Raw genomic sequence first — 26656 nt, 5'->3', positions numbered from 1 at the left:
AATAAGAGGTTTAATATCACTATACAGGAATTTATTAGCTACAAACTTATTTTATGTTCTAGTGTGCTAGAAATTTTACCATTCCTCAAAAATCTCTTTTCTTTTTAGATGCAGAGCAAAATGTTTCCAAAAATTTTCTGAAGAAGAATTGGCTTTTTGTGTTGACACACTAAACAACTTTTCCACCAAAAATGTGCAAGATATATTCTTGCAGCAAAATATTGAAAAGGTGCCTGTTCAAAGACACCATGCCCCAAAAGAAGGTGCAGTGTTGAAAGAATTTCAATTCACCTATCATGTTCCAAATCGAAAGAAGAACGAAAACGTCTGTAAAAAGGCTTTTTCTTTGATTTATGGGATATCAGAAGGTCGTGTAAGAAGACAACGCCCGAAATGGAATACCAAATCCCCTGAAGTTCATAAGCTCATTTATGATCATATTTTGTCATTTCCCAGAAAACAAACAGACTATGCAAGTAAAAAAATGGAATACCTTGATGCACGCCTAGATGTCAAAACCATGCATAGTCTTTTTAAAGAAAAACATTGAAATGTGGATGTTAAGTATAAATACTACGCAAAATATTTTAAAGAACAGTTTTATTTCCGTTTTGGTAGATTTGATACCTGTACTAAGTGCGAAGAATTGGTTACAAAACTCAACAGCCAGCCCCTAGGAGCTCATGAAAAACGTACCGAAGAAGCTGAACTAGTGGATCATAAAAGAAGGTCCAAGAAATTTCACAAGATAAATTTTGTGAGAGATGTATGTGAAAATCGAGAGGACGAAGTTGTTCTCACATCCGATTTTATGCAAAATCTTCCTTTGCCCTGTATACCGATACAAGAGATATTTTGTTTGCATCAACTATGGGTGAACTGCTTCGGTATAAAAAATGTTAAAACCAAGGAATCTGTGTTTTACGTTTATCATGAAGGCCAAACCAATAAAGGCGCTAATGGAGTTTGTTCCATGTTGTCCCATTATTTTGAAACTTTTTTTACCTGATAATGTACAAGAAGTATTTTTGTTCAGCGACAACTGTCCTGGACAAAATAAGAACTATACGATGATCCAATTTTTGCTCTCATCGACGGATACAGGCAGATTTTCCAAAATAATCCATTACTTTCCAATCAGAGGACATTCATTTTTGCTGAATGATCGAGATTTTGGGGTGCTGAAATCAAAAATTAAGAAGCATGACAGAATTTATGTACCAGACCAATATTATTCCCTTATGACTGGAGCTTGGACAAATTTTTCCGTTTTTGAGATGAAGACATGTCAGATATTAGATTATCGTAATTGGTGGCCAACATTACAAGCGAAACTGACTCCAATGAAAGCCTAGGTTCAAAGGTACAAGAGCAACACAAAAGAACCTTCTCTCCATCGTCGTTTATGTCGTTTGAATACGATAAACATGCAAAAAGTACAGTTGTGACCCACGATTTTATTGACGGTTTCATTAGTCATATGTTTCGTCTTTCCAAAACCAAACGCCCCGTGTTGCTATCAACATCATTAGCTTACCCAAATAATGCTGTAGCCATTAATCCCAAAAAAATTGGAAATATCAAGCAAGTTCAAGACATCATTTTAGAAGAATATAAACCATTTTACGACAAATTTTTCCAGTGGCCTACAAGTGAGCAAGCTGACAACGTAGCCCCTGAGTCAGATAATGAATTTGATTGTGTTCCATAATATTATTTAATAATTACCAGTATTTGTAGTTACTATACTTTCGAAATAAAAATATAAATGGTTGTATTTCTGAGTTTTTTTTTTTCGTTTCATGCAAAAACATCATTAGTTAGTCCAATATTTCAAAAGTCATTTTTCAAAAAAACCTTATTTTTGTCGAGACGATTTATAGATCATTATGATTAGAAACACAATTACAATATAACTTTGGATTTTGAGGACATCCATTTCATCCATCTTTCAACTATTTCGTTTTTTTGCTCTCCTGTAAAATTAGCAATATGTGACTCGTGTTGTTTTTGAAATGACAGATTCAAATATATAAATATATTATAATCAATACTAAATATACCATATTAGGAAAGTGAGTTTATCTAAACTGTGTTTGTATGCATCATCACATTATGACCTACAATCATAATGTATGTGGATCCAGTGGATCACATACAGTATGATGTGCACTGATGGTATTACAATTACAATTAATTATGCTTCAATTCCGTAATCCATAGTTCAATTTGGATTTTGGGTGTGATGAAAATATTCTCAGTATAGTGGAGAATGTAGAGAGTTATGAAATAGTGAAAAATTTATATAAACAAATTTAAATACAAAATAATTTGCTACCATATAACTAAACTGGGGAAATATATAAAAATACATTCTATTTTTATCATGGAACAACTACATGAAACAGTTCGAATCAGCTGCAAGAGCGAATGGATGGTCTGAAAAAGTAAAGGCTGTAAACCTGACTATCGCTCTTCGAGGAGATGCCTTAGATGTGCTTCAGACCATAGCCGTAGAGGAGACCGATGATTTCGAACAACTGAAGAAGAGGTTAAATATGCGATATGGCCACGAACATTTGGAGCATGTATATCAGTCGCAGCTTAAAAATCGTAGACAGAAGAAAGATGAGGCTCTTCAAGAATATGAGGTAGATATTGCCAGATTAGTACGATATGCTTATCCAACAGCTCCCGAAGACATGATGGAAAAAGTAGCCGTTAAAACATTTATTGATGGTCTTGGTGATCATGAAATGCAGAGAACACTGCGATTAGCTCGTCACAAGACGCTGTTTGATGTCTTATCCGCCGCCCTCGAATACGAGTCAGCTACGCAGGCCTCCGGCGGGTACAGTAAAGTTAGGACTGTAAAAGAGGAAGGAGATGAAGATAAACTTGACCAGCTCGTTAATATGATTAAGAGTATGACATACAAGAAAACGAAGACCATAAGATGCTGGAATTGTGGCGAAATAGGACACGTACGAAGTTCATGTAAGCACCCTAGGTACGACGCAAATCAAGAAACTCACCATCAGGAAAACTAGAACGGGTCGGCCTTAGGGGGGCAGTTTCGACCCGGAACTTATCCAAAGACCCTCTCATACTAATAGCTTCTTTAAAATGTCGTGAAGATAGTGTATATGTAGATGGAGAAATAAATGGTAAAAGGCATACGTTGTTGGTGGATACTGGAGCGACCAGAACCATTATACGCCCGACAGTTATAAACAGCCGTAAGAAACTGTTACCAACGAGATTGCGACTTCGGACCGCTACAGGTGAAAATGCCAACATTCATGGAGAAATCCAGGTACAATTGGGAATTGGAGCAGAAAAGTTCGTTCATACTGTTATAGTTGCTGACATCGAAGAGGATGTTATATTAGGAATGGACGTAATGAATATGCATGGATTCCAATTGGATTTTAAGAATAAGGTAATCAAAGTTGGTAACGAGAAGGTATTTCTTCATCCACATGATGACAACGTTGTGCAAGCAGCCGTTAAAGAAGATACAGTCGTGCCTGCGAGAAGTGAAACGATCATAGTAGCGCGGTTACAGGGAATTGTAGACGAAGGGACACCTGTTATGATGGAGCCTTGGAACCATGATGAAGAGGTTGGCCGAGGAATCATAATTGACTACCCAATGACCATCAAGAAAGTGTCAGCTATTTCAAGGTAAAGTCAATTATCTGGGTCATATAGTCAGTAAAGAAGGAGTGGCCGTGGATAAGGGAAAAATCGATTCCATTAAGGAATTGCCAGAACCAACGGACAAACATCAAGTAAGAAGTTTTCTTGGACTATGTACTTACTACCGGAGGTTTATTAAGAAGTTTGCAGATATCGCTAAGCCATTAACGCGACTTACAGAGAAAGCAAGAGATTGCCGCTGGGATACAGACTGCCAAAATGCCTTTGAGACCTTAAAAAAGCATTTAATCACAGCACCAATTTTAGGATATCCACTGCCAGAAGGAGAGTTCATCTTAGATACAGATGCAAGTAATGTGGGAATTGGAGGAGTGCTATCTCAGATTCAAGGAGGACAGGAAAGAGTCCTTGGATATTTTGGTAAAGTCCTCTCAAAACCTGAGCGGAATTATTGCGTTATGAGAAGAGAACTTCTAGCAGTAGTGAAACCAGTAGAGCACTTTTATCAATACCTCTACGGCAGGAAGTTTTTAATCCGAACCGACCATGCCGCCCTTAAGTGGTTGATGCAGTTTAAGAATCCAGAGGGTCAGATAGCTAGATGGATCAAACGACTCCAAGAATACGATTTCGAGATGGAGCACCGGGCCGGAGTTAGCCACAGAAACGCTGATTCTCTTTCCAGAAGGCCATGCCCAGCAGAGTGTTCCCACTGCAACAAAACGGAGTCCAAGGAAGCAGCAGTGCTAAGAACAACGATGGTCAACGACGATTGGACGCCTACTAAGATAAGGGAAGAACAAGAGAGAGATCCAGTTATACAGAAAATTCGAAAATGAAAAGAGGAAAACCGTCGACCACCTTGGCAAGAAATATCAAAACTACGTTCAGTAGTTAAGACGTATTGGGCCCAGTGGGACTCATTTATCATGGAAGATGGCTTGCTCAAACTAGTCCTGGAAAATGATGACGGTTCAGAGAAGAGAAGACAGTTGGTGATCCCAAAGTGCAGAATAGCCGAAGTACTTCGTCAGTTACACGACGACAGTCCATCAGGAGGGCATTTCGGTGTAAAGTAAACCATTCAGCGAATTCGGGAACGGTTTTATTGGATGAACAGATGAACAGTAAGAAATGTACTATTTGTGCTACGAGGAACGGGCCTCACCGAAAAAGAAGAGCTCCTATGAGACAATATAATGTTGGAAGCCCGTTTGAAAGAATAGCTTTGGACAACGCTGGGCCATTTCCAGAAAGTGACAATGGAGGCAAGTACATGTTGGTAGTACTGGATTACTTCACTAAGTGGGTCGAGATTTACGCACTTCCAGACCAGAAAGCCGCCACCGTTGCAGATAAGTTGATCCAAGAATATATCAGCCGATTTGGAGTGCCTTTGGAGATCCATAGTGACCAAGGAAGGAACTTCGAAAGCGATCTATTCCAAGGAATATGTGATAGACTAGGCATGAAGAAAACAAGAACTACAGCGTATCATCCGCAATCGGATGGTATGGTAGAACGGATGAATAGGACAGTTGGCAAGTATTTGACAAAGATGGTGTCCGATCATCAGCGAGACTGGAACCAATATCTTCCGTTCTTCACAATGGCCTACAGATCTTCTGTTAACGAATCAACAGGCCAGAGTCCTATTCGGAGGCAAGATGCAATTACCTTGTGATCTAGAGTTTGGGTGTCGACCTGGAGAAGATGTAGCAGGTGAAGATTATGTGATCGAATTACGAAGAAGAATGGACAATGTACACGAGTTGGTCCGTTCCCATCTTCAGATCGCTAGCGACCGAATGAAGAAACGGTACGATACGCAAGCCGAAAAGGGGTGCTTTAAGAAGAACGACAAAGTCTGGCTCCATAATCCCAAAAAGCGAAAAGGTTGTTCTCCCAAGTTGCAGCAGTTTTGGGAAGGTCCATAACTCATTATGGAGAAGATCAACGATGTCATCTACCGAATAAGCAAGATTCCGAGGGAAAAGCCGATGATAGTACACCATAACCGGCTGGCATCTTTCGGAGGTGACCACGACGTAGATGAAGTAACAAAAAACAAAATTTGTTTAATTTACAATGTTTGTATTTTGAGAACGATTTCCGAAGTGGAAATTGAAACGTCAATAAACGTATTTTAACCTTTAATTGTGTCTTATTCCCATTTAAATAGTAATTAACATAGGAGTTTCTTAGTAATTACACAATACTAAAAGCAAAGTAATATTAATTTCTTTTAGGTTAATTTTTTATTGGTTATGGAAGCAAGACTTTCCTTTGCTGTTTGCTATAGAACACCAGATGGATTTCTAACAGAACAATTTGAACATTTAGAGTATGACACTGTAGGTAAGTACCATCAACATAGATCCCTTGGGTTGCTGAATCTTTACATCAGCAATACTAACTTAAGACATACTTTTAATACACCAAACATTTTCCAACACCTCCTGTTTTGGTGAGCTCTTTTAATGTAGTATAGTTGGCACATAATTTCGTTGGAAAATTTATAGGAACAAGAACGATTAAGATACTAGCAAGTTGCAACAATGTTAGAGTGACCAGTACTCTACTGAACAGTAGCGTAGATATCTAATTTTAAATTTAATAAAAGTTTTTATTTTTATTTAATTTTATTTACCAAAAAGTTTCTTTTCTATAAAGTTTAAATAAAAAATATTGGTGTTGTTAACTTCTGTGATATATCTAGGGAGTGATAACACTAATCGACTCGACTGAACAGAACTTATTGTAAAATAATAATACCTATAAAAAATTGTTAATAAAAGTAATTATCACATACAATGAAACAAATTTTTTATGTACAAGTATTTTAGTATACAAACGTTTTATTAACACAACTGCTCATAAGTTTTAAAACATATGAGCACATTTTATTCCTGATAACTTAGTTATTGTAATCAGGAAGAAATAGAGAAGTCATTTTTTAAATTATATACAGGGTGTTCTATTAAAGAACCAAATCTTTGGTTTGACACCGTGTGAGAGAAGACTTAGTACTTCAATAATTTTAAAATGGGTAAGAGGTCTAAAACTTTTATGTACATCTTTTTTTATAATCCACTAGGAAACTAAGTTCCTGTAGCTGGCTGTATACCATGTATCACAAAAAAATTTTATTTCAAATTTTTAATAAAAGGTATAAATAAAACACCCAAACGGGCTACATCACAAATACAGAACGTTTTCGGAATGTAAATTCCATCATCAGTGTAACCTGAAAGTAATTAACCACTTTAATTAAAAAGAACGTAAGATTTAAAATGTTGAAATTACAAATGTCAAAAAATAACTTCTTCCAAAATAATGATTTTATTGAAAAAAAAAAAAAAATTACATTGTACATTTTTTCTGTTTTCTTTATAAAATTACAATTAAGTCGTGATTATTAATACTATGTATTACCACCTTTATTGTCAATTGCACTCCTCATTCGATTTGGCATTGAATTGATAAAATCCTGGATGTCGTTTTGAGGAAAAGCTTCTCATTCTTCCATGAGCGCCAACCGAAGCTGCTCAAGATTTATTGGAGCAGGTATTGTGTTTCTTACCCTTCGTTTGAGTTGGTCCCAAACATGTTCAATCGGGTTCAAATCTGGACTTTGAGCCGGCCAGTTCATTTTTGGCAGACCGACAGTTTCCAGATAATTGCGTTACCATCCTAGCTACGTGTGGCCGTGCGTTGTCTTGTATAAAAATAAAGTTTTTGCCGACAAACCCAGCAAAAAGCATTACATGCTCGTCTAGAATTTCGGTAATGTATCTGTGTGCATTCAATGCTCCTCTATCAATAAATACGAGATCAGTACGGCCCTTGAATGAAATGCCTACCCAAAACATTACCGAACCTCCTCCAAAAGCAACACGTACTCGTCGAACACAAGCAGCGTATCGTTCCCCACGTCTTCTGTATGTTTTGATGCGACCATCTGAGCCATAAAGAACCATCCTGGACTCATCACTAAACAAAACATTTTTCCAATCTTCTATCGTCCCATTCTCGTGGTCTCTAGCAAACTGTAGTCGGCGTTGTCGATGTGCTGCTGTTAACAAAGGTCCTGTTACTGGACAGCGAGCCCTTAGACCAAATTCCCTTAACCTTCTGCTCACGGTAGAAGTGCTTAAAGTCCACCCGTGAGCATTTTGAAAACGATTTTGGATTGATCTAGCCGTAAAGAACCGATTTTGCAAAGAAGTGCGTTGTAAAGAACGGTCTTCTCTGGCCGTCTTGATTCTTTTCGGGCCTGATCCTGGTCGTCGTTCGTGAGATCCAGTCTCTACGAATCGTTGGTAAATTTTTTGGACCATACAACGACTGACTCCAAGCTGTCTGGCCACTTCTCTTTGACTCATTCGATTAGTAATCAAAGTAACAATTGGATCAGTTCTAACAAATCTCTCAGTCATAGTTTTAAATTTAAAAATTGCACAAGTTTACTCTTCGAACAACTGTACATTAGTGAAACAGAATAGCCATTTTCCAAGAAAAATAAGGTACAAACAACACGTGCATTATCCGAAGTCATAAAACTGATATCAATTCTGCAAACTTATTACCCTTAATTGATCTGTCGGCACCGTTTGATAGTGCCTAAGGCGCTAAAAGTGTTTCTGCATTGTGGGAATTTAGTTACAATAGAATAAATTGTATAAACTTAAAGTTATTGAAAAATTCTTACAAAATTCTAGGTGGCCTCTTTTTCGTGACGCGCAATGTATGTTACATTATATGTTATTAAAAATTAGGATGTTTAAGTTACCGTTGGAATTGGAACATGGCAACGTATGACTCTACATCGGTTAATTGGTCCTGAAACAAAGTGTTTCGAGGACCTGTTGATAACAACTGATAAAAATGACAATATTTGTAACATATTTGTAAATTTATAACATTTAAAGGGTTTTCACCCATTTATTTTAGTGGCTCATAGCATGTGCACTTTGTAAGTACAAATTAACCACATTTTGCATAACCTTAGTCAACATTTTAAATCTTACGTTCTTTTTAATTAAAGTGGTTAATTACTTTCAGGTTACACTGATGATGGAATTTACATCCCGAAAACGTTCTGTATTTGTGATGTAGCCCGTTTGGATGTTTTATTTATACCTTTTACTAAAAATTTGAAATAAAATTTTTTTATCTTTTTTTATATATCTAGTAGGTATTTTATAATAACCTAACCTGTACTTTGACTATTTCAAATTAAATACTTTTTACGTTTTTGTTCTATAATTAAGTGTGTTTGTACCCTATTTTCAAAGATATATAAGCAAAACGAGAATATCTACAATTACAATAAAAATAAAGGTTTCAACTAACACTTAGTTCGAAGTAAGTACTTACTAATCTCCTCAGAATCACTGTTATCCCTAGTATCACTTGTATCTTCTAAATGTATAGTTAATTTGGTTAATGCGGGTAAATATTTAACATAGTCATTTTCCACTGCGATTACATGTTTGATTACATTTTTGCAATTGGTTGCTGTGATCTTTGTGACTTCTCTTCCAATTAACTGGAGAACAGTAGACGAAAATTTAGGAGCCACGTTTCTTTTTCTTATATTTTCTTCAAGTTGAGTCCATATTAACTCTATTCAATGTACAATAATGAGGAAGTTTAAGCACGGTATGCCCATTTCTGCGAGTACAGTTGTCAACAACATATTTTTTTTATTTACCAACACTATATTTAGGTAATTTCGGAAGAAGAGATTTTTCAAACCATGATTCAAAAATTGAACTTTCCATATACTCATACATTTTGTATCTTGTTCTGGTTATAGCTTCAATTAAGTGCGGATCTATTTGACTAAATTTGTCACAATCCTTTCTCCTCTGTCTAGAAGATGTTCCTCCTATAATCTTGTATCAGGTTGCTTTGGACACTCTGGTTAAAAATCATGTTTCTGCAATTGCCTCTGATTTAGACAACTCAGAACACAGTCCTTCATAAACATGTTTCAGCATACGTTTGGCATCATCAGAGAGGTATTGGACATGTCGCTTACATTTACTACACAGCTTTGTAAATCTTCAAATTTATTAGAGGATTACACTGGCTCTTCAGCTGCAGAATTATTATCACACTGTGGACGCCACCTTTTAAAAGTATCTTCGTAAAATGGTAAAAGAAGTTTAGAAAGAACACTGATGAAGTCACAACCAAACTCACTTGCAGTTCTCTATTTGAATTTAATTGAACGCTGTTATGGTTATACTAAAAATATTCTTGTTTCGCAAAATCTGATTTTACTGGTTTAAAAATAAAATATTATACCTACCTACCCAAGTGTAAACCACTGGGCGGTTGAAAGGTGATTTTTTCTGATAAACTACTTTATGGTTTATAACTTTGTATTATTATACACTCCAGTCATTGATAAGTTTGCAGTTAATAACTACTCCTGGTAGAGTACTATTATTTTAATTTTTATTGCCTGCTTTTATTACAGATAAATATATTTTTAGAGTCTCAATGAAATACGAGGCGACTATTACTCTATTGTTTGATTTATTTAATAAAATTTCCAGTTTGTAACCCATTGTTTGCATTAATTTTTGTTAGTGGGTTTTATTTTCCATAATAAATAAAAAAATAAATTTTTTTACTCGATTTCACTGAACACTTGTCTTTAATTTTGCAGAAAATCTAAAAAATACTATCCATAATACCTTTGAAATTCCGTTGCATAGACAAGTAATCGATGGATGGGCAATAGAACCTGAAGGTGATGATACTATACTTCAGTTATGCACACATAGAAGTCGCATAAATTATTTAATTGTAACACAGAAACAGGAAGAACAAAATCCAACTGAGATGTCTTCCATTGTTGAGGAAAATATGGAAGGTATGTGTATTACGACAATATATTAACATTCATTTAAATCATAAATTTACCAACATAAGATTCAAAACACTTCATTGTTAAGTGATAAATTTTTATAGAATATGCTATATATATGTATATATATATATATATATATATATATATATATATATATATATATATAGGTATATATATAATATTTTTTTCAGATTCTATGGAGATTAAAGCAGTAAAAAGTTGTGTAAAAAAAATAAATGCCCACATAGCAGAATCACGCACAAAGTTTAATATAGGAACACTATCAAAAATTAAAGATACTGTACTTTTTGCCTCTCCACTGGATGTAAGTACAAAATTAATTTAACTGTAAAATTATTAAAATTATATATATATATATATATATATATATATATATATATATATATATATATATATATGTATACGAGGATAGATTTATATTAAACTAGCCTTTGATAGATGGCGCTACTTGATACCGAGTTGGTTTCGGTGTTGACATTTGCCATTCATGATAAAGACATTCAAGTTTTAAGTTTTAAAAACAATTAGTTTGGTTTTTACAGCCGTCAAAAGCAAGCAAATTTGGACCTGGACGAAGTTTATGGTGAGGTTGCACTTTCATTAGCAACAGTAGAATTTTGGAAAGCTGAATTTGTTCGTGGTCGTACGAGTGTTTTTGATGATGAGCGTCTCGGGAGGCCAAATGAAGCCACCACGCCGGAAATGATCAACAAACTCCATGACATGATTATGGCAGATCGTCGAATTAAGCTCCGCGAGTTAATAGACTAAACCTAAACATTTCCTACGAACGCGTACACATCATTCACCATCATTTGGACATGAAAAAGCTATCCGCGCGATGGGTGCCGCGTTTGCTGACAATCGATCAAATGCAAAAAAGGGGGACTATGTTGAGAAATAAATCGATTTAATTCTAAAAAACTTGTTTTTTGTATCAAAGGCTAGTTTTATATCAATCCACCCTCGTATATACACTCATGGACATAAATATCGAATATTTTGATATTTTCTAATTTTTGTTTTTTTAAAATAAATTCTGGTCAATCAAGTCGTTTATTGTAAAATAGAGTTTATTTTAACAATGTTTAATGAACAATTATATGTTTTTATGCGCAGAAAATTGTAAAACAAATAAATGTTTAATATTACGTAAATTATGTTATTTTACTCTAAACTTAAATGATAATTTAAATTGCTTAAACAAGTCGTTTTAACTGGAAGAAGTGCATGATCAGTAACGAGTATTCCCCTCTCTAGCTCTTATTACTGCTTGCATCTTTCTCAGCATGCTTGCAAGTAAATTTTGGACATATCCTTGAGAAATTGCATTCCATTCATCCTGTTGAACAAACCAAAGCTGCTCTACCGTATTTGGAACGAGATTTCTTTGTCGTATGCTGCGTTTTAGGTGATCCCACAATCATGTGCTCTATTGGATTTAAATCCGGGCTAAACGGTGGCCAATCCAATCTTCGAATTTGGGCCTCATCAAGATAATTACTCACTATGGCAGCGGCATGTGATCGAGCATTATCGTGCATTAGCGTGAATCTTTCATATCCAATATAACCAACATATGACAAAATATGATCTTGCAGGATGTTTTAAACGTAAGAATCACTAGTCATCCGTCCAATCACTTCCACAAGTGCGGTACGTACCTCCCAACTAATACCTTCGCAAAGAATTATGCGATCAACTCCAAAACTAACGGTCTGGGCCATGCTGCAGCTGACGAATCGTTCTCCAACTCTTCTGTAGACGTAGTTTTGACCATCTGGCTTCCATAATATGATTCTGCTCTCATCAATGAAAAGAACGTTTTTCCAGTTGTCGATATTCCACTAAATATGTGTTCTTGCAAATTCCAAACAACTTTGCTTCTTTTGATCTTCGTCTAACTGTTTGTGAACTCACATTAACTTGTCTAACATTTAATAGCTCATTTCTGACGTGCATCGATGTCAGTGAACGATTTCGTGTAAAATTAAGAATCAAAAAATGGTCATCAATTGCGGTTGCGAACCTTGAGCGTCCTTGACCAGGCCTTCGTACAAAATTTCCTGTTTCGCGGTACCTTTTTAGAGTATTCTAAACTATAGATTCGGGTCTGCTAAGACGTCGTGCGATATCTTTTTGTGCATATCCTTCCTCGTACAAAATTACAATATGTGCTACTTGGGTTTCATGGCAGTATCGAATTGGTGGGAAACTTATTTTAAACTTAGTTAAATAAAAACAATATTTAATTAAACTTAATAAATTAAACTAAAAATAACCGAATTAGTATGATTTTTGCTTTACGCAAAGAAGGTTTTTTATGATAAAATATACGAATGACACTAACCACTGAGTAAACGTCAAAATAAACATCAAAATATATCAAACCAGTTGAGTACATCAGCCTACTATATGAGTATTATCAGTAATCTAAAATTATTTTGAAATAATGGTGACTACAAAAAAAAATTGGAAAATTCCAAAATATTCGATATTTTTGTCCATGAGTATAATATATATATATATATATATATATATATATATATATATATATATATATATATATATATATATATGTATTTATATATATATATATATATATATATATGTATTTATATATATATGTATATATATATATATATATATATATATATATATATATATATATATATATATATATATATATATATAATGTTGTCACTCGACACTGAGGAGTTGGCAGATCTCACTGCCGTTTGACCGTTTTAACATTTTTTATATATGATACGCCATTTTTTTTTAAACTTCAAACTACAGTAAGTCAATAATTTTAAATGAAACACTCTGTATTTTATAATTTTTGTTAAAAAACAAATTAATTGCCTTTCATATAGTTAGTTTTATATATATATATATATATATATATATATATATATATATATATATATCTATATATATATATAGTAAAATTTACCTACAGTATTTTTTGTCATGTTTTTAGAGAAAATTTTTACTTTTATATATGCACAATTCGGAAGAGGAGCTTTCAAATACATTTTTTAAATATTTACGAGACGAAGAAATTTCCAAAATTTTAAATGACTACTTTTATATTATTGGATGGGATGTCGAAAACAGAACTTATCACCCGGCGCTTTGTAATGCAGTAGAAGATGCTAACTTCGGTCATCTATCTGCATTAATTCAGTCTGAAGCATGCGCAGCAGTTATTATTCAGAATATAAACGGCTGTCCAAATATTCTTTCATTTTTAATGGGAAATGATGTGAATTCGAGCCGGGATTCATTTTTATTATGTCTACAAAATTGTCGAGACTTTTTGATTGTGGATCGTATGATTGTAAATGGATTAGATAGTTCTTCACAGAGCAACGAAATGACCTCGGAAGCTTTTCAAAAAATTATGGCAGACAGACTTGGCGATCGAGATTATGACAGTTTTGCTTTCGACCAGCATGAGCTGTTAGAGAGGAAAATTGGTTTTGCATTATTTGGCCAACCAGTTCAAGAAACAGGAAATGGATATGACAAAGCTCAAAATAAACAAATTAAAAATTTGTACAAGATTATTTTAAAACATAATAGTAAGTACGGCAAATATATTTTTAATAACTATATTATATTTCATAGAATAGTATAGAACAGTAATAAAAAAAGTCGGTGTGTCGAGAAAAGAAAGACGAGAAATAAGAACGATCAAAATTCCAATCCTAATAATCAACAATATATCATCAACTAGTCTATATTTGTTCACTGCTGAACGTAGGTCTCCCCTAAAATTTTTCACGTATTTATATCTTGAGCTTCTTGCATCAAATTTGTGGTAATTCGCTTTATATCATCCGTCCATCTAGTCGATGGTCGTCCTCTGTTTCGATATGCCTCTTGTCTTGGTCGCCATTCCAGAATCTTTCTGGTCCATCTATCATCGGTCAATCTGGCAACATATCCGGCCAAGCCCATTTAGCCGTGGCTATTTTTTCAACTGCATCCGTGACTACTGTTCTTCTTATTTCTAGGTTTGGTAGTTTCGTAACCTCGCAAAACCTTTTTTGGATGGTGCTAGAAAGGTCACCAATGGAGACACTGCGGACGGCAGCCAGATGGTTGGTGGAGAGCGAGTCGTGGGTTCGAAACTAGCTTTTGGAACCGGGAATGGGTCCAACGGACGAAATAAGTAGAGATATGACAGGATAAGACGTATTAGAAAAGATACCGAAATAAACAAAAAGATAGATGGGTAAAATTACCAAAGATAAGATAGAAACAGGGCGCGACTTAATTTTTTGGGGTTTAAGGAGAAAATTGAGAAACCTTAGAAAAGAAAAAGATAAGGAAACATATTTTGGTTCTGAGACCAAATCCAAGGAAAGATACCAACAGTTAATTATTAAATAAATTTGGTCAACACACTATATAAACAAATAATAAATATATTAGGTTTCCGCCCACCTACTTACCTACGAAAGTTAATCTGATCTTTCTTCTGGTTGAAGGTATAATAATAATTTAATATAATAAGCAAATATTCAGAGTTATTATGTTATCAGGAAACTTGTTAGGAGTCGACAAATAAAATTCATGCATAAAACAAGAACAATATATTCAACAACACAATGATATAGGCGGCTGAATGTACACTCAAGTAATAAACATACACCATCAGTTATTAAATGGTGGTATACATATAAAAAATAAATAGTATTATGATTGATAAATACCTTTACAAATACAATATAATGGAATCATACATAAATTATCAGCGAAGAAAGTCTGATGATGATTAAATAACATAGTCGATACTCCCCATACCTTTAACATATCACAAGCTCCCATAGCATACCAATAGCATCGAGATATAATACCGTTTTTGGCAGTGCCCCCCCCTTTCACTATCCCCTCCCCATTTACCACGACCCACGTCACGAGCCGACGAACTAACGCGTCCTTTTCCAACAACCCCTTCCTACCAAACGCTCAAAAAATTACCAGAATGAACCTTAGAATTTCTTATGGAGATTTACATGGGAAAAAGACCTGTTTTGCGCTCGTAGCCGTGTTGACCTTTTACTAAAGTTTAGCGTTAAAAACGCCTATTAAGATTAGATTTTTATCTTTTTCCATAGCTCTATGTATATCTTCATAAAACTTTTGGATTTCTTCATCGCTATGACTCGTACAATATATACAACTATTAAATCATCATCATCTATTGAATCCACTGTTGGACATAGGCATCTCCTGTTTGTATCAAACGTTCTCGGTCGTTTGTTGTTTACAACAAGTTTTTTCTTGTCTTTCTTAGATCGTTTTGCCATTTTCTGCTTCGGTGGTATGTCCGTTTCCATTGTTATAATTTTAAAGTCCTCTTCTATTTTTCATCATTGCCCTATGGATCCCCAGTTCAGTTTACGTCTGCTTTCTACACAACGAACGTGCAATCAAGCACAGAAAAAGAACTACTGTAGAGAGTAGTGAGCTTATTACTACACTCAGCATTCGCTATTACGGGTTCGAAGACTGACGAGAGAGTGGTTACAAGATTTAACTGAATAAAAGTGAATGGGTACTGGCCGGCAATATCTACAACATTACGTGTATCATTTTTGAAAGCATAGCCTTCTTATCGCGGGCTACGGACGGAATGCATTGATCGGTGCAATGGAGTGCACAGAGGTGTCAAAAATAAAAACAAATGAAACGCAAGATCGCGCGACCACACACTACGTGTAGTAGTAAACGCAGTATCGTGCGAGTTTCTTAATAAAATAAAATTAAATTAAAAACCATCGCACCGTGCGTAGACCGTAAGAAAGATATGCTTCCTATTCCTCTGCCATATCCCGTTTTTTTACTTAATACTTATTTTTTTAAAGTAGGTTGTAAATACAAAGATTTCATAATAAATAAAATACTTCGAAACTTCATATAGAGGTATGGTAAAATGTTTTATTTATACCTATATGATATGTATATGTATGTATTTATAATATTAACATTTTTAGACTTATATGCCGAATACAAAGATCAAGTTGAAATAGCTTTTATGTATGTCGTGTTAGAGCCAACTGATGAACAAGCAAAAACTCGTGGAAAAAAAGATCCGAATTATAATCCACATATTGATATATCTCCGTCCCCAATATTTGTTTTAAGAAAGTGCCGTCTAGAAGTAGGTGAAGCTTGCAGAATTTTTATAGATCACGGTGGCAGAGTGTATTCGAATTGGCAAGATTATTTAAAAAATAACAAGTTACCTGAAAGTATAATGGTGTTACCATTAAATGGAAGGTAAGTAACAAATTTTATTTTAATTAATTAGAAGATTAATTATTGTAACAGTGAAGCCGCGATAACACTTATGTCCAAGTGTGTATCGAAATGCTGATTAAACAGCATATTAACTGTTTCTTTCTATGTACACAGGTATATATATATATATATATATATATATATATATATATATATATATATATATATATATATATATATATATATATATATATATATATATATATATATATATATATATATATATATGTATATGTGTGTGTGTGTGTGTGTGTGTGTGTGTGTGTGTGTGTGTGTGTGTGTGTTAAACTAATGATGCCACAAAATTCATTTGATTTGAACGTACTCAAAAGTTTGGGGAGATTTAGGGCTGCACACCCCTTTAAAATTTTTCTGTGCGCTTACATTTTGTTGTTTCTTTTGTATGAAAAATGCTTTCAGAACAAGAAAGTAACGTGTCCATTTTTATTACAAAATATCAAGTAGTTTAGGAGATAATGCATAAAAACAATTTTTATTTTGTAACTTCAAAGGGCTGTAACTTTTTTGTGTACAATTTTGTACTAAGGTACAGTCCATCTAATTTACTAACGTTGCACGTCATTATCATTGACAGAGATCGAAGTTGACATAGTTGCCAAAGTATAAAAAAATCCTGAATCCATTTTAAATCAAATAGGTCACATAATTATTGCAAAAGTGGATTATACAACAAAACAAATTAATATTTAATGTAAATAAATAGAAACAAAACAAGAGTTAAAAATAATCTTGCTAAAAACAATTTGAGCCGCTTGTATGCGTCGTATAAAGATGTAAAATGTAATACATAGATTTTTATTTTATGTAAAATGTAAAATAAAAAGTGTCAACACCGCAACTGTCAAATAAGTGTTACCAATTTATGGCAAAATATCACCTTCGTTCGATTACAGTTAGTGTGTTCCGAACAAATGTTCTTCGTAAAAACGATTTATAATGCATTTATACAAATTAAATAAACATGTTATTGTGTATTTCTCTAAGTTAACACTAATAGAAATCTTTAAATATTATTTCTACGCGTATATAATAAAATATGTCTAGTGGCTGTAATGCCAGTGTACTCGGCAAAGTGATTGTAAAAACGAACACACTACCGCCTAAATATTTCGTGTTGGTATCATGTGACCTCGCGGGATATGACGCGTATGACGTGCAACGGTAAGAAAATTAGATAAAGTATAAGTTGGATTCAATCAATTTATTTTTGTCCCCGGAATGCGTGATTTAATTTATGACATACCTTTTTGAAACACCCAGTATATTTGCTAAAGTTTCTATGTACGGTTTGTCAATGCCTTGGTTGGTCAAAGCTTCTATTACCGGCTTGGGATATATACAATCGAAAGCCATCACGAAATCTATAAAGGTTAATGCTAGCGGTATTTTATATTCTTTAGCTCTACTCATTAGTTCTCGAAGTGTATGAATATGATCTATGGTACTGAAGCCAGCTTGTTCTCTCGACCGTGCAGCATCTAATGCGTTTGTTAATCTGTTGTTGATGTTCTTTGTGAATATCTTGTATACGATTGGTAGTAGATTTATAGGTCTGTAGTTTTTGATATCCTCTTTGCTACCTTTCTTATGAATAAGAATTATATTTGCTGTATTCCAGTGGTCTGGTATGCATCTCTATCTTAGGCAGTTTGTAAATATGCCTGCTAAGATTTTCCAGATTTTATTTCCAGCGTATTTAAGCAGTTCCACTGTTATAGCATGTATTCCAGCTACTTTACCGCTTTTCATTTTTGCAATAATTGTCGATTATACTTCTTCCGGAAGGACTTCTGGTACATCTTCTTGGTTACTGATTACTTCTTCAAGTGTGTCAGAGGCTTTGTATAGTTCGCTGCAGAATTTAGTTACGAGTTGTATTATTTCATTTCTGTCTGTAGTTCTGGTGTTATCGTTTGTTAGAGCAACGATTTGCTTCTTCCCAATGATTAATCCTTTTCTTGTTTCCTTATAGATTTTCCTGTTTTCGATTGCATTTTCTACCAGTCTTTCATTGTATTTTCTTATGTCTTCCTTAATACTTTTCCTTATTGTCTTACAAAGTTCTATGTATTGTATTCTCTCTATGTTGCTACTTACTTTCATTTCCCTTCTTTGTTTTAGCATTATTTTAGTTTTATCAGACAGTTTACTATGTTCATTTTGTTGTTGCGGGCCTCCGATTTCTTTAGCGCTATTAAGGATGATTTTCATTAACTGAGAGCTGTCAATTTAGTCATGTATTCTTTTATCAATTGTCCTTTGGTAGTGATCTGAGTTTTCTTTTAGATTGTTAATATTTTTATACCGGTTACTTTTGGTTTTGAGATTAAGTTTATTCTTTCTAGTTTCAGATCTAGAACAATTTTTGCTCTGATTAGTCTATGATCGCTGCCTGTTTGAAATTTATTTATTACACTGACATCTTTCATTGTAGCCATCTTGTTGGTTAGAAGAATGAAGTCAATTTCGTTCTTAGTGATTCCATTTGGTGCTACCCAAGTCCGATTTTTTCTTAAAGAATGTATTTGCAATTGGCATGTTCTGGTTGAGTGCAAACTGAACCAGTCTTTCTCCCCTCTCATTTCTATCACCGATTCCATACTTTCCCACGACTTGTTCCTTGTCGTTTCTATATATATATATATATATATATATATATATATATATATATATATATATATATATATATATATATTAATGTGATATTAAAAGTCTGAGATGCGCCAAGCAATTAATTAGCTAATTAATTAATTAATTAAATTTATTTAAATGATGCAATTATGATTCTATCACACTATTTAATTTTCTTATCTCAGAGTTTTACTCGTGCTTCAATATATATGCTTTACATATGATAGGTAAGGTCCAAAGAATACCGGAATAATAAAAAACATATATGATACAATATTATATATTGAAATACAATTCACACTCAAATATCTTCAATAAAAAATATCTCATATAATGATTATCAAAATTTTGTTCTACGTACGTGAACCTTCAAAAAATTAATGTTATATACAATATAAATTAAAATTTCAAAGCAAAATTGTTGTTATAAATCTCCTGATTAAAATATTCCTATCTTTTCTAAAGCAATTGTTAAAAAAATGTGTTGTTAATAAAGAAAAACTGACGAATGGTAAAACTATCTCTCTTATGATGAGTTGTCCAAATCCTTGTTCCTTGTAGCCTACACTATGTATTCTTAGCAGTCCCCTAGGTAATCAGCAATCTTACAACAAATTATTGCGAGCCTATCGTCTTTAATGATCTCCTTCAAATGCACGTAACGTTCAAATGATGCTAGCCTCTTCTCCTCTCGATAAACTGAATCTCTCGTTCTGGCCTGAACAGTGACTCTTGGAATATAAGTAGAAAATATAACTTACAACATTTTACTGGATCAGCTTCCGTCAGATACACTTACTCCACGAAAACTCACAAACATTCACTTCTACTGCTTACTACCTCTGGGGAACCACCAGAGGAATAACGACTGTTCGCCTTCTACCCTTGGAAAAAAAACTCATTATCTTTTCTCCCTCAAAAATCTAGCTAAACTTTCATTAATACATACCTATCCCACTTTTTTTCAATCTCCTCCAATCAAAGTTCGTCACACTTATCCCCATCTACCATTTAGATAACAAACAACAATTTTACCTACAATTATAAATTTCCTAAAAACTATTAACATGCTAATCGGTTTCTACAAATTCTTAAAAACTAACGGAGAATTATTTTCTAAATATTTCTATTCTATTGTCTTATTTACTGTATATCGACGTACAAATCCATTTGGAAAACCCGCTCGCATTGTTCACGATTTCACTAAGCTCCCTCACGTCACTCAAATATATTTTACAAAGAAAATAATTTATGCATATCTTTAAATTTTGTTTACTACAGGTAATCCAGGATAATGGACTTTCATTTCTTCGAAATATCTTTTATAGTTTATTAGTTGAATTATTTGAATTATTATATTTTGTACTTTGAAATATATTAAGAGCAAACCAATATCATTTTCAATTTTACATATCTTAACAATATCATTTAATTTTTAGATACCAAGTGGATAATGACAGAGTACTACTCGAAAGACGCGAAACTCCCAGCTGTGGAGTAATAAACACGGTACTAAAAGTTGGTGATATAAGTAGTACTGTTGCTGGCGTAGGATCTGGTACTCTTATGTTTGCTGGTGCTGTAACAAGTGTTATCATGCCTCCCGTTCTTATTGGTGCAGCGGCTGTAGGAGCCGTAGCTGGTGTTTACAGTATTACTAGAAGTGCATTTGGTTTGGCTGACAAGATAACTCACGACGAAGTAAGTAATGATGATCCTATTTTAAAATTAAGGATAGTTCAAATAAGTATTCATATTCTTTTGCATCATTCGTAATATTCTTGACATGCCTTACATGGTCAATTTACTACGGTTTTTCTGGAACTTTTTTGCTGTTAGAATAGCCCTAGTAGTAGTCTATAAGGGCAATAGATTCATTGTAAACTAATTGTTTAGTCAATGAAAATCTGGCCTTAAGACTGTCAAAATATTAATTGAGAAAATTGATAGTATATATTTTCTTGTTTTTATGTAGACATGACTCTGTCTGTTTTTCAATGTATCTCCAGTAAGTTGTCATTCCATCGTTTTCGTGGTCTTCCTACTGATCGTCTTCCTATTGGGGAACCGTCTCTTGCCGTCTTTACTACTCTATTTGTTGTCATTAGGCTTATATGATCGTTTCATTCTACTCTTCTATTTCTTACCCAGATTGTGATGTTCTCCACCTTCCATCTACGTCGTATATCTGTACTTCTAGCTCTGTCTCCATAGTGTATTGCCATCAATTTTTCTAAGTGTTCCCATCTCTGCTGTTTTTAACATCCTTTTTGTTCTCCCTGTGGCAGGTCGTGTTTCTGCCGCGTATGTCATTATTGGTCTAATGACTGTTTTGTAAATTCTGTCTTTCATTTCTTTCTCGATATTTTTATTTCTCCATAGTGTTTCATTCAGGCAACCTGCGGCTCTGTTTGCTTTATTCACTTGATCTTGCACTTCAGTTTCGAGCTTTCCGTAGCTAGATAATGTGATGCCTAGATATTTAAACTCAAACTTAAACAAAATTTGCTATTGTAACCATGCATTTACCTTTTTTTCGAGAAATTAACATGTTAAATTTTCTGGCGGTTATATTAAATTGGTGCAGCATACGTTGTAAATCATCTTCACTTTAAGAGAGTAGTATTGCGTCGTCTGCATAGCAGATTATTTTAAGTTGTTTTTCTCCCATTTGGTATCCTTTTTTAGTTCTTACTTTTTTTATTATTTTATCCATAATCAGGTAGAACAATAGAGGACTCGAGGAATCTCCCTGTCTTATCCCATCGCCTGCTTCAATAGGGTCGGTGTTCTACTTCCACTTTTACTTTTATTGTGTTGTTTTGGTAGATAATTTTCGATCGTTTTGATTATTCCTAGAGATATGTCTCTTGCGTACCATAAGTGGATAACGTCCTTTAATTTGACCCGATCAAATGCCTTCTTAAGGTCCACGAAACTTAGATATGCCGGTTTGTTGTATTCTGATGATTTCTCTTGCACTTGCCTCATTAAAAATATAGCGTCGGTGCATGCATGATCTTCCCGACCTAAAACCTTGTTGTTTTTCTGCTAGTGTTATAACTTCATTTCAGATTATTTGTTATCACTTTGGTTGTTAATTCCTCTGTAATTTTCTGAGTCCGATTTGTCTCCCTTTTTGAAGAGAGGTACTAGGATGCTTCATCCCCTTTCTATTCTGATCTGATAGTATATTTGTAGCGACATATTATGAAGGAAATTAGGAACTGAATCATATGCAATAACATTTTATATTAACAATTTGTTTAGACTGATAAGTCTAAAACAGGCGATCGCTGGATTACATATTTAACTGAAAATATATTTTAACATGTAAACAATTTTGATGATATCTAACACATACTTTCTGTTTTATGTAAATTTAAGCGATTTAGAAAGCGATCAAGGGCCGATGGATTGATCGAAAGCAACAATCATGATTTCAAAACATTCAAGAATGGACTGGCATACGACATTCTGAACAGTTTTTCTGTATGGCAGAAGGCAAAAGGACTCTCGCTACAGTGATCGTTAACGTACGAGAGATAAGACAAGGTAGTTGAAAAAAAGAAGATATAATAATTGATAGAAGCTGTTGAAAGCTAAATCGTGTTAAAATAAGAAACTATTGGGAAAAAATAAGTTAACTAACTATTAATAAGAAATGGAGTAAGAAAACTCATCGAGTCTGTGAGATTTGGCGCGACGACTGGAGGATTAAGGAAGACTGTTGACTATATTGGTCCTATTTTTAACATGCAACAATTCGATTAACAAAGTCTATCATAGCAAAAAACATAAAAAGAATAACAGAAAAATGCAAAAACAAATAAAAACAAAGCGATGGACTCGAGGAAAGATTGAGATGGAGTAACGATCTTCCATAGAGACAACAACCCCTCCCCCCCCCCCCCACGAGATTGCCGATATTATATAGTTTTATGTTAAAACCTTATTTCAATGCTACTCAATTGTTGGTTACTTTACAGCTGGCAACTCTTCTTACTTGATACAACAATGATGATTATCAACGACATTTTTTTATATTTTGTTATAATATTAAAATTTCAATAATAATTATTAACTGCAGAATTTGAGTATTCTCAACTCCGAAGCGCGAGGAATCTATATTAATATTGTGGCAGGATCTTTGGGATTTGTTGGAGCGGGAGCAAATATGGCTGTGTCTCAATTAATTACTCGTGGAGTCAATATTGGTCAGGTAAGCATTATTATTCATTATCATATTAAACCTCCTTCGGGTCTGATTTGCTGGTCTAGTACTGGAGTTGTACCTCTTCATACTGGATCAGCTACTATGAGTATTTGTTTTCATATTGGTATATTCAATAATAATATTGATTTATAATGATATTATGAAAATGATTCTTTTACTAGTAGAATGTTTGATATTAGTACAGACACTTACTACTTGTCATTCTCTAGTTTCGGTAAAATCCCCTTCGGGATCCAATTGCATAGTTTGCGAAGGATGCTTTTCTTCCACTTGCTCTCCTTTGATTCATTTTTTTTGTACGAGGTCTAATCTTGTCCTTCGAGAAGCTAAGCAATGGATGGTCACTCCCGACATAACCCGGCATACCGAGAGATGACTGATTGAACCTGGGTGTCGCCTGATACCCGGAGCTGAACCGAATTATCGACTACGACCGAGCATATGTGAGATAAATCTTACGGAACTGTCGTAACACTGCTCCTTCCTTTATAGTGATTCGCCTCGAATAACTGGAGTATCAGGGACCGACTGAAGCCATCAGGGTGGATCAATTCCATGGTATGGAGTTAATCTCTCGATGGGCACTACCTTGGGTTAACTTCTGGATGAAAACTGGATGCGGTAGATTATATCGTTTATTTTCTGCAGAACGGTGTACGAGCCTTCCCAGTTTCGTTTAATTTAAGGACAAAGTCTTTTCTCACGTTTGGGATTGTATAACCATACTGGGTCACCTCTTTCGAAGGTTGTTCCGGTAGCATGCATGTCGAGTCTGCCCTTGGCTTTGTCACTTTGAAGCTTCAAACTTTTACTAGCAAATTCGTAGACTTTTTCCAATTTTTCTTTCAAATTAATTTTCGATCTTAGATGTTGAAGAAGCTTCATTTCTCTTCCGGTGATGGAGAATAACCGGTTGCTTCATGTTCGGAACTTCTATAGGCTAACAGAAATAGAGCTATTAAAGTTTTTTTTAGAGAAGTCGTTCAAAAAGCTTTCCGGAAAGATGTTGTGCCATTTTACCATAACTTTTTGTTCTAGGGAATTTTCTACCGTTACATAAATCGCATTTCTTGCACCAATCTTCTATATCTCGACGACAATTGATCCAGTAAAATCTGTCTCGAATTTTGGCGAGTATTCTTTTAATTCCAAAATATCCTCCGGAAAGGCTGCTATGAGTCCATAGGGACAGAAACAGATATTCCTTTTGAGCTCAGTACGCCTTTATATTTCCACTTGGTTATTTCCCGCCAAATAGATTTTACTCTATTTTTAAGCCATTCTCGAGTGACTTTTAAGTCATTATCTTTCTTTTTAAAATTTTCCAATTACGTCTGATTATCTGTCTAACTGTGGTCCTCCGGAGGCTTACTTCTTCGGTTACATTATCTTTTTCTTCAAGCTGACACTGATTTTGACCCTGTAATTTGGTAAAATCATCTTGAAATTCTTGTAATTGTTTATTTAGCACATTCTGCAAGATCGACAGCTGTTCTCTTAACTTTTCTATTTCATTTTTACTAATGGCTAGTTGCTCCTTCTAATGTGCAACTTCAGATTCCATAGTAGCTTTTCCTTTCTGTAGTCAGTTCTGGGAAATCGGTTTGTTGGAGACATACTCTACCAGTAGTCTTTCTGGTAGGACTATGTGACGGGCTTCCGAATGTCGATCTAGGCGACCTTCTAACCTCACTCTTTGGTTCTTCTTTCGTTGGCTGGGATCCGCTTTTGTAATTATTTTGCAAATATCCTATTCTTCTGTTTTGATTTTGAGATTTTTGTTGAAAATTTTGCAGTATACTTAACATGTGTGGTATGTTGATTATCTGCGTTAGTGACTTTATCATTTTCTCGAAATCACTTTTTCATTTTAATTTTGGGCTCGATCTGGAAATGCTTTTCGCCGCTTAATACATCTGGGCTGAGATTAGAGCTCCATTTAGCGTTTTGTGATGTTGTAATCGGAAAGGTTGTTGCATTTCGCAGCATGCATGTTGCATTTCGTTGTTGCATAATCATGCAGTGTCTATGAATGCCTGTATACCGATTTTTTCCAGAAAATCTTTAGGTACCTGAGAGTACGCCAAATGCAATAATCTTTTAATATCGGCTTCAGGTTCTTGCAGGCTTTTGTCATGTTTTGATAAACTTTCAGCTGACTTTGGAAAACCTGCTTTAGATGCTGCTGGCCATATCCTTTCTATAAAGCTTGAACGAGAGAAGTATAACTAGGTGCATCTTGAGCAAGAAATTGCAAGACGGTTGCTGTCTGTCCTCGAAGCGACACATTAAATGAAGCTGTTATTTCTTTTTCAGTCCAGCCATTTGATTCGAAATGAAAAGTTTCCCATGCTGTTTGACCATCGAATGTGGGTGGTTTTAAAATTTTGCTAGCTTTTATAATTATGCCTGGTTTAACTATGAAGGATGATGCGGCTGTTTGTTCAGATACGTCGTTAGTTACTGAAACAATATTAGATAAAGAAGCTTTGGTACTAATTTTTTTTTCTAACTCTGTCTAAATTAGATTTTAAATCGTTTTGTTGTTTTTTTATTTTATTGTCTAAATATTTTTTGTGGTTCTTCTAGTTTTTTTAATATATTAGCAATTTGACTTACCTCTAACTTAAAATTTTCGTGAATTTAAGATAATTTATGATTTCTACCTGTACTTTTCTACGCCTTCCCTCCTTTTTCTCTACCACTTCTTCTCTACGTTTCTCTTTCAGCTCTTTCTCTTGTTTCATTTTTAAAAACCATGCGGGGGTCCGAACGAATCCAATTCTTTATCAAACTTAGTATATCTTGTATTTATCATTAATAATTATTAAATATTTCTTTGGTCCCACCACTGTCACCAATTTTACAAATCTTTGAAACCA

General features: G+C 34.3%; 1 protein-coding gene across 2 annotated transcripts in view; it reads left to right on the top strand.

Moving 5' to 3' along the window:
- The window catches only part of LOC140448157 (uncharacterized), a 33678-nt gene that overhangs the window by 1637 nt on the left and 5385 nt on the right, over positions 1-26656 (top strand). For both annotated transcript variants that reach the window (XM_072541256.1, XM_072541255.1), the window contains exons 2-8: positions 5913-6021; positions 10346-10552; positions 10741-10874; positions 13554-14157; positions 16579-16864; positions 20977-21238; positions 23628-23759. In XM_072541256.1, the coding sequence (XP_072397357.1) occupies positions 5931-6021; positions 10346-10552; positions 10741-10874; positions 13554-14157; positions 16579-16864; positions 20977-21238; positions 23628-23759 (1716 nt within the window). In that variant the 5' untranslated portion in view covers positions 5913-5930. The remainder of the gene's footprint in view (positions 1-5912; positions 6022-10345; positions 10553-10740; positions 10875-13553; positions 14158-16578; positions 16865-20976; positions 21239-23627; positions 23760-26656) is intronic.

This window comes from Diabrotica undecimpunctata, chromosome 8 (genome assembly GCF_040954645.1).
Source record: "Diabrotica undecimpunctata isolate CICGRU chromosome 8, icDiaUnde3, whole genome shotgun sequence".
Taxonomy (NCBI): domain Eukaryota; kingdom Metazoa; phylum Arthropoda; class Insecta; order Coleoptera; family Chrysomelidae; genus Diabrotica; species Diabrotica undecimpunctata.
Note: the sequence above shows the minus strand (reverse complement) of the source record. Positions and strands in the feature narration are given on the sequence as shown.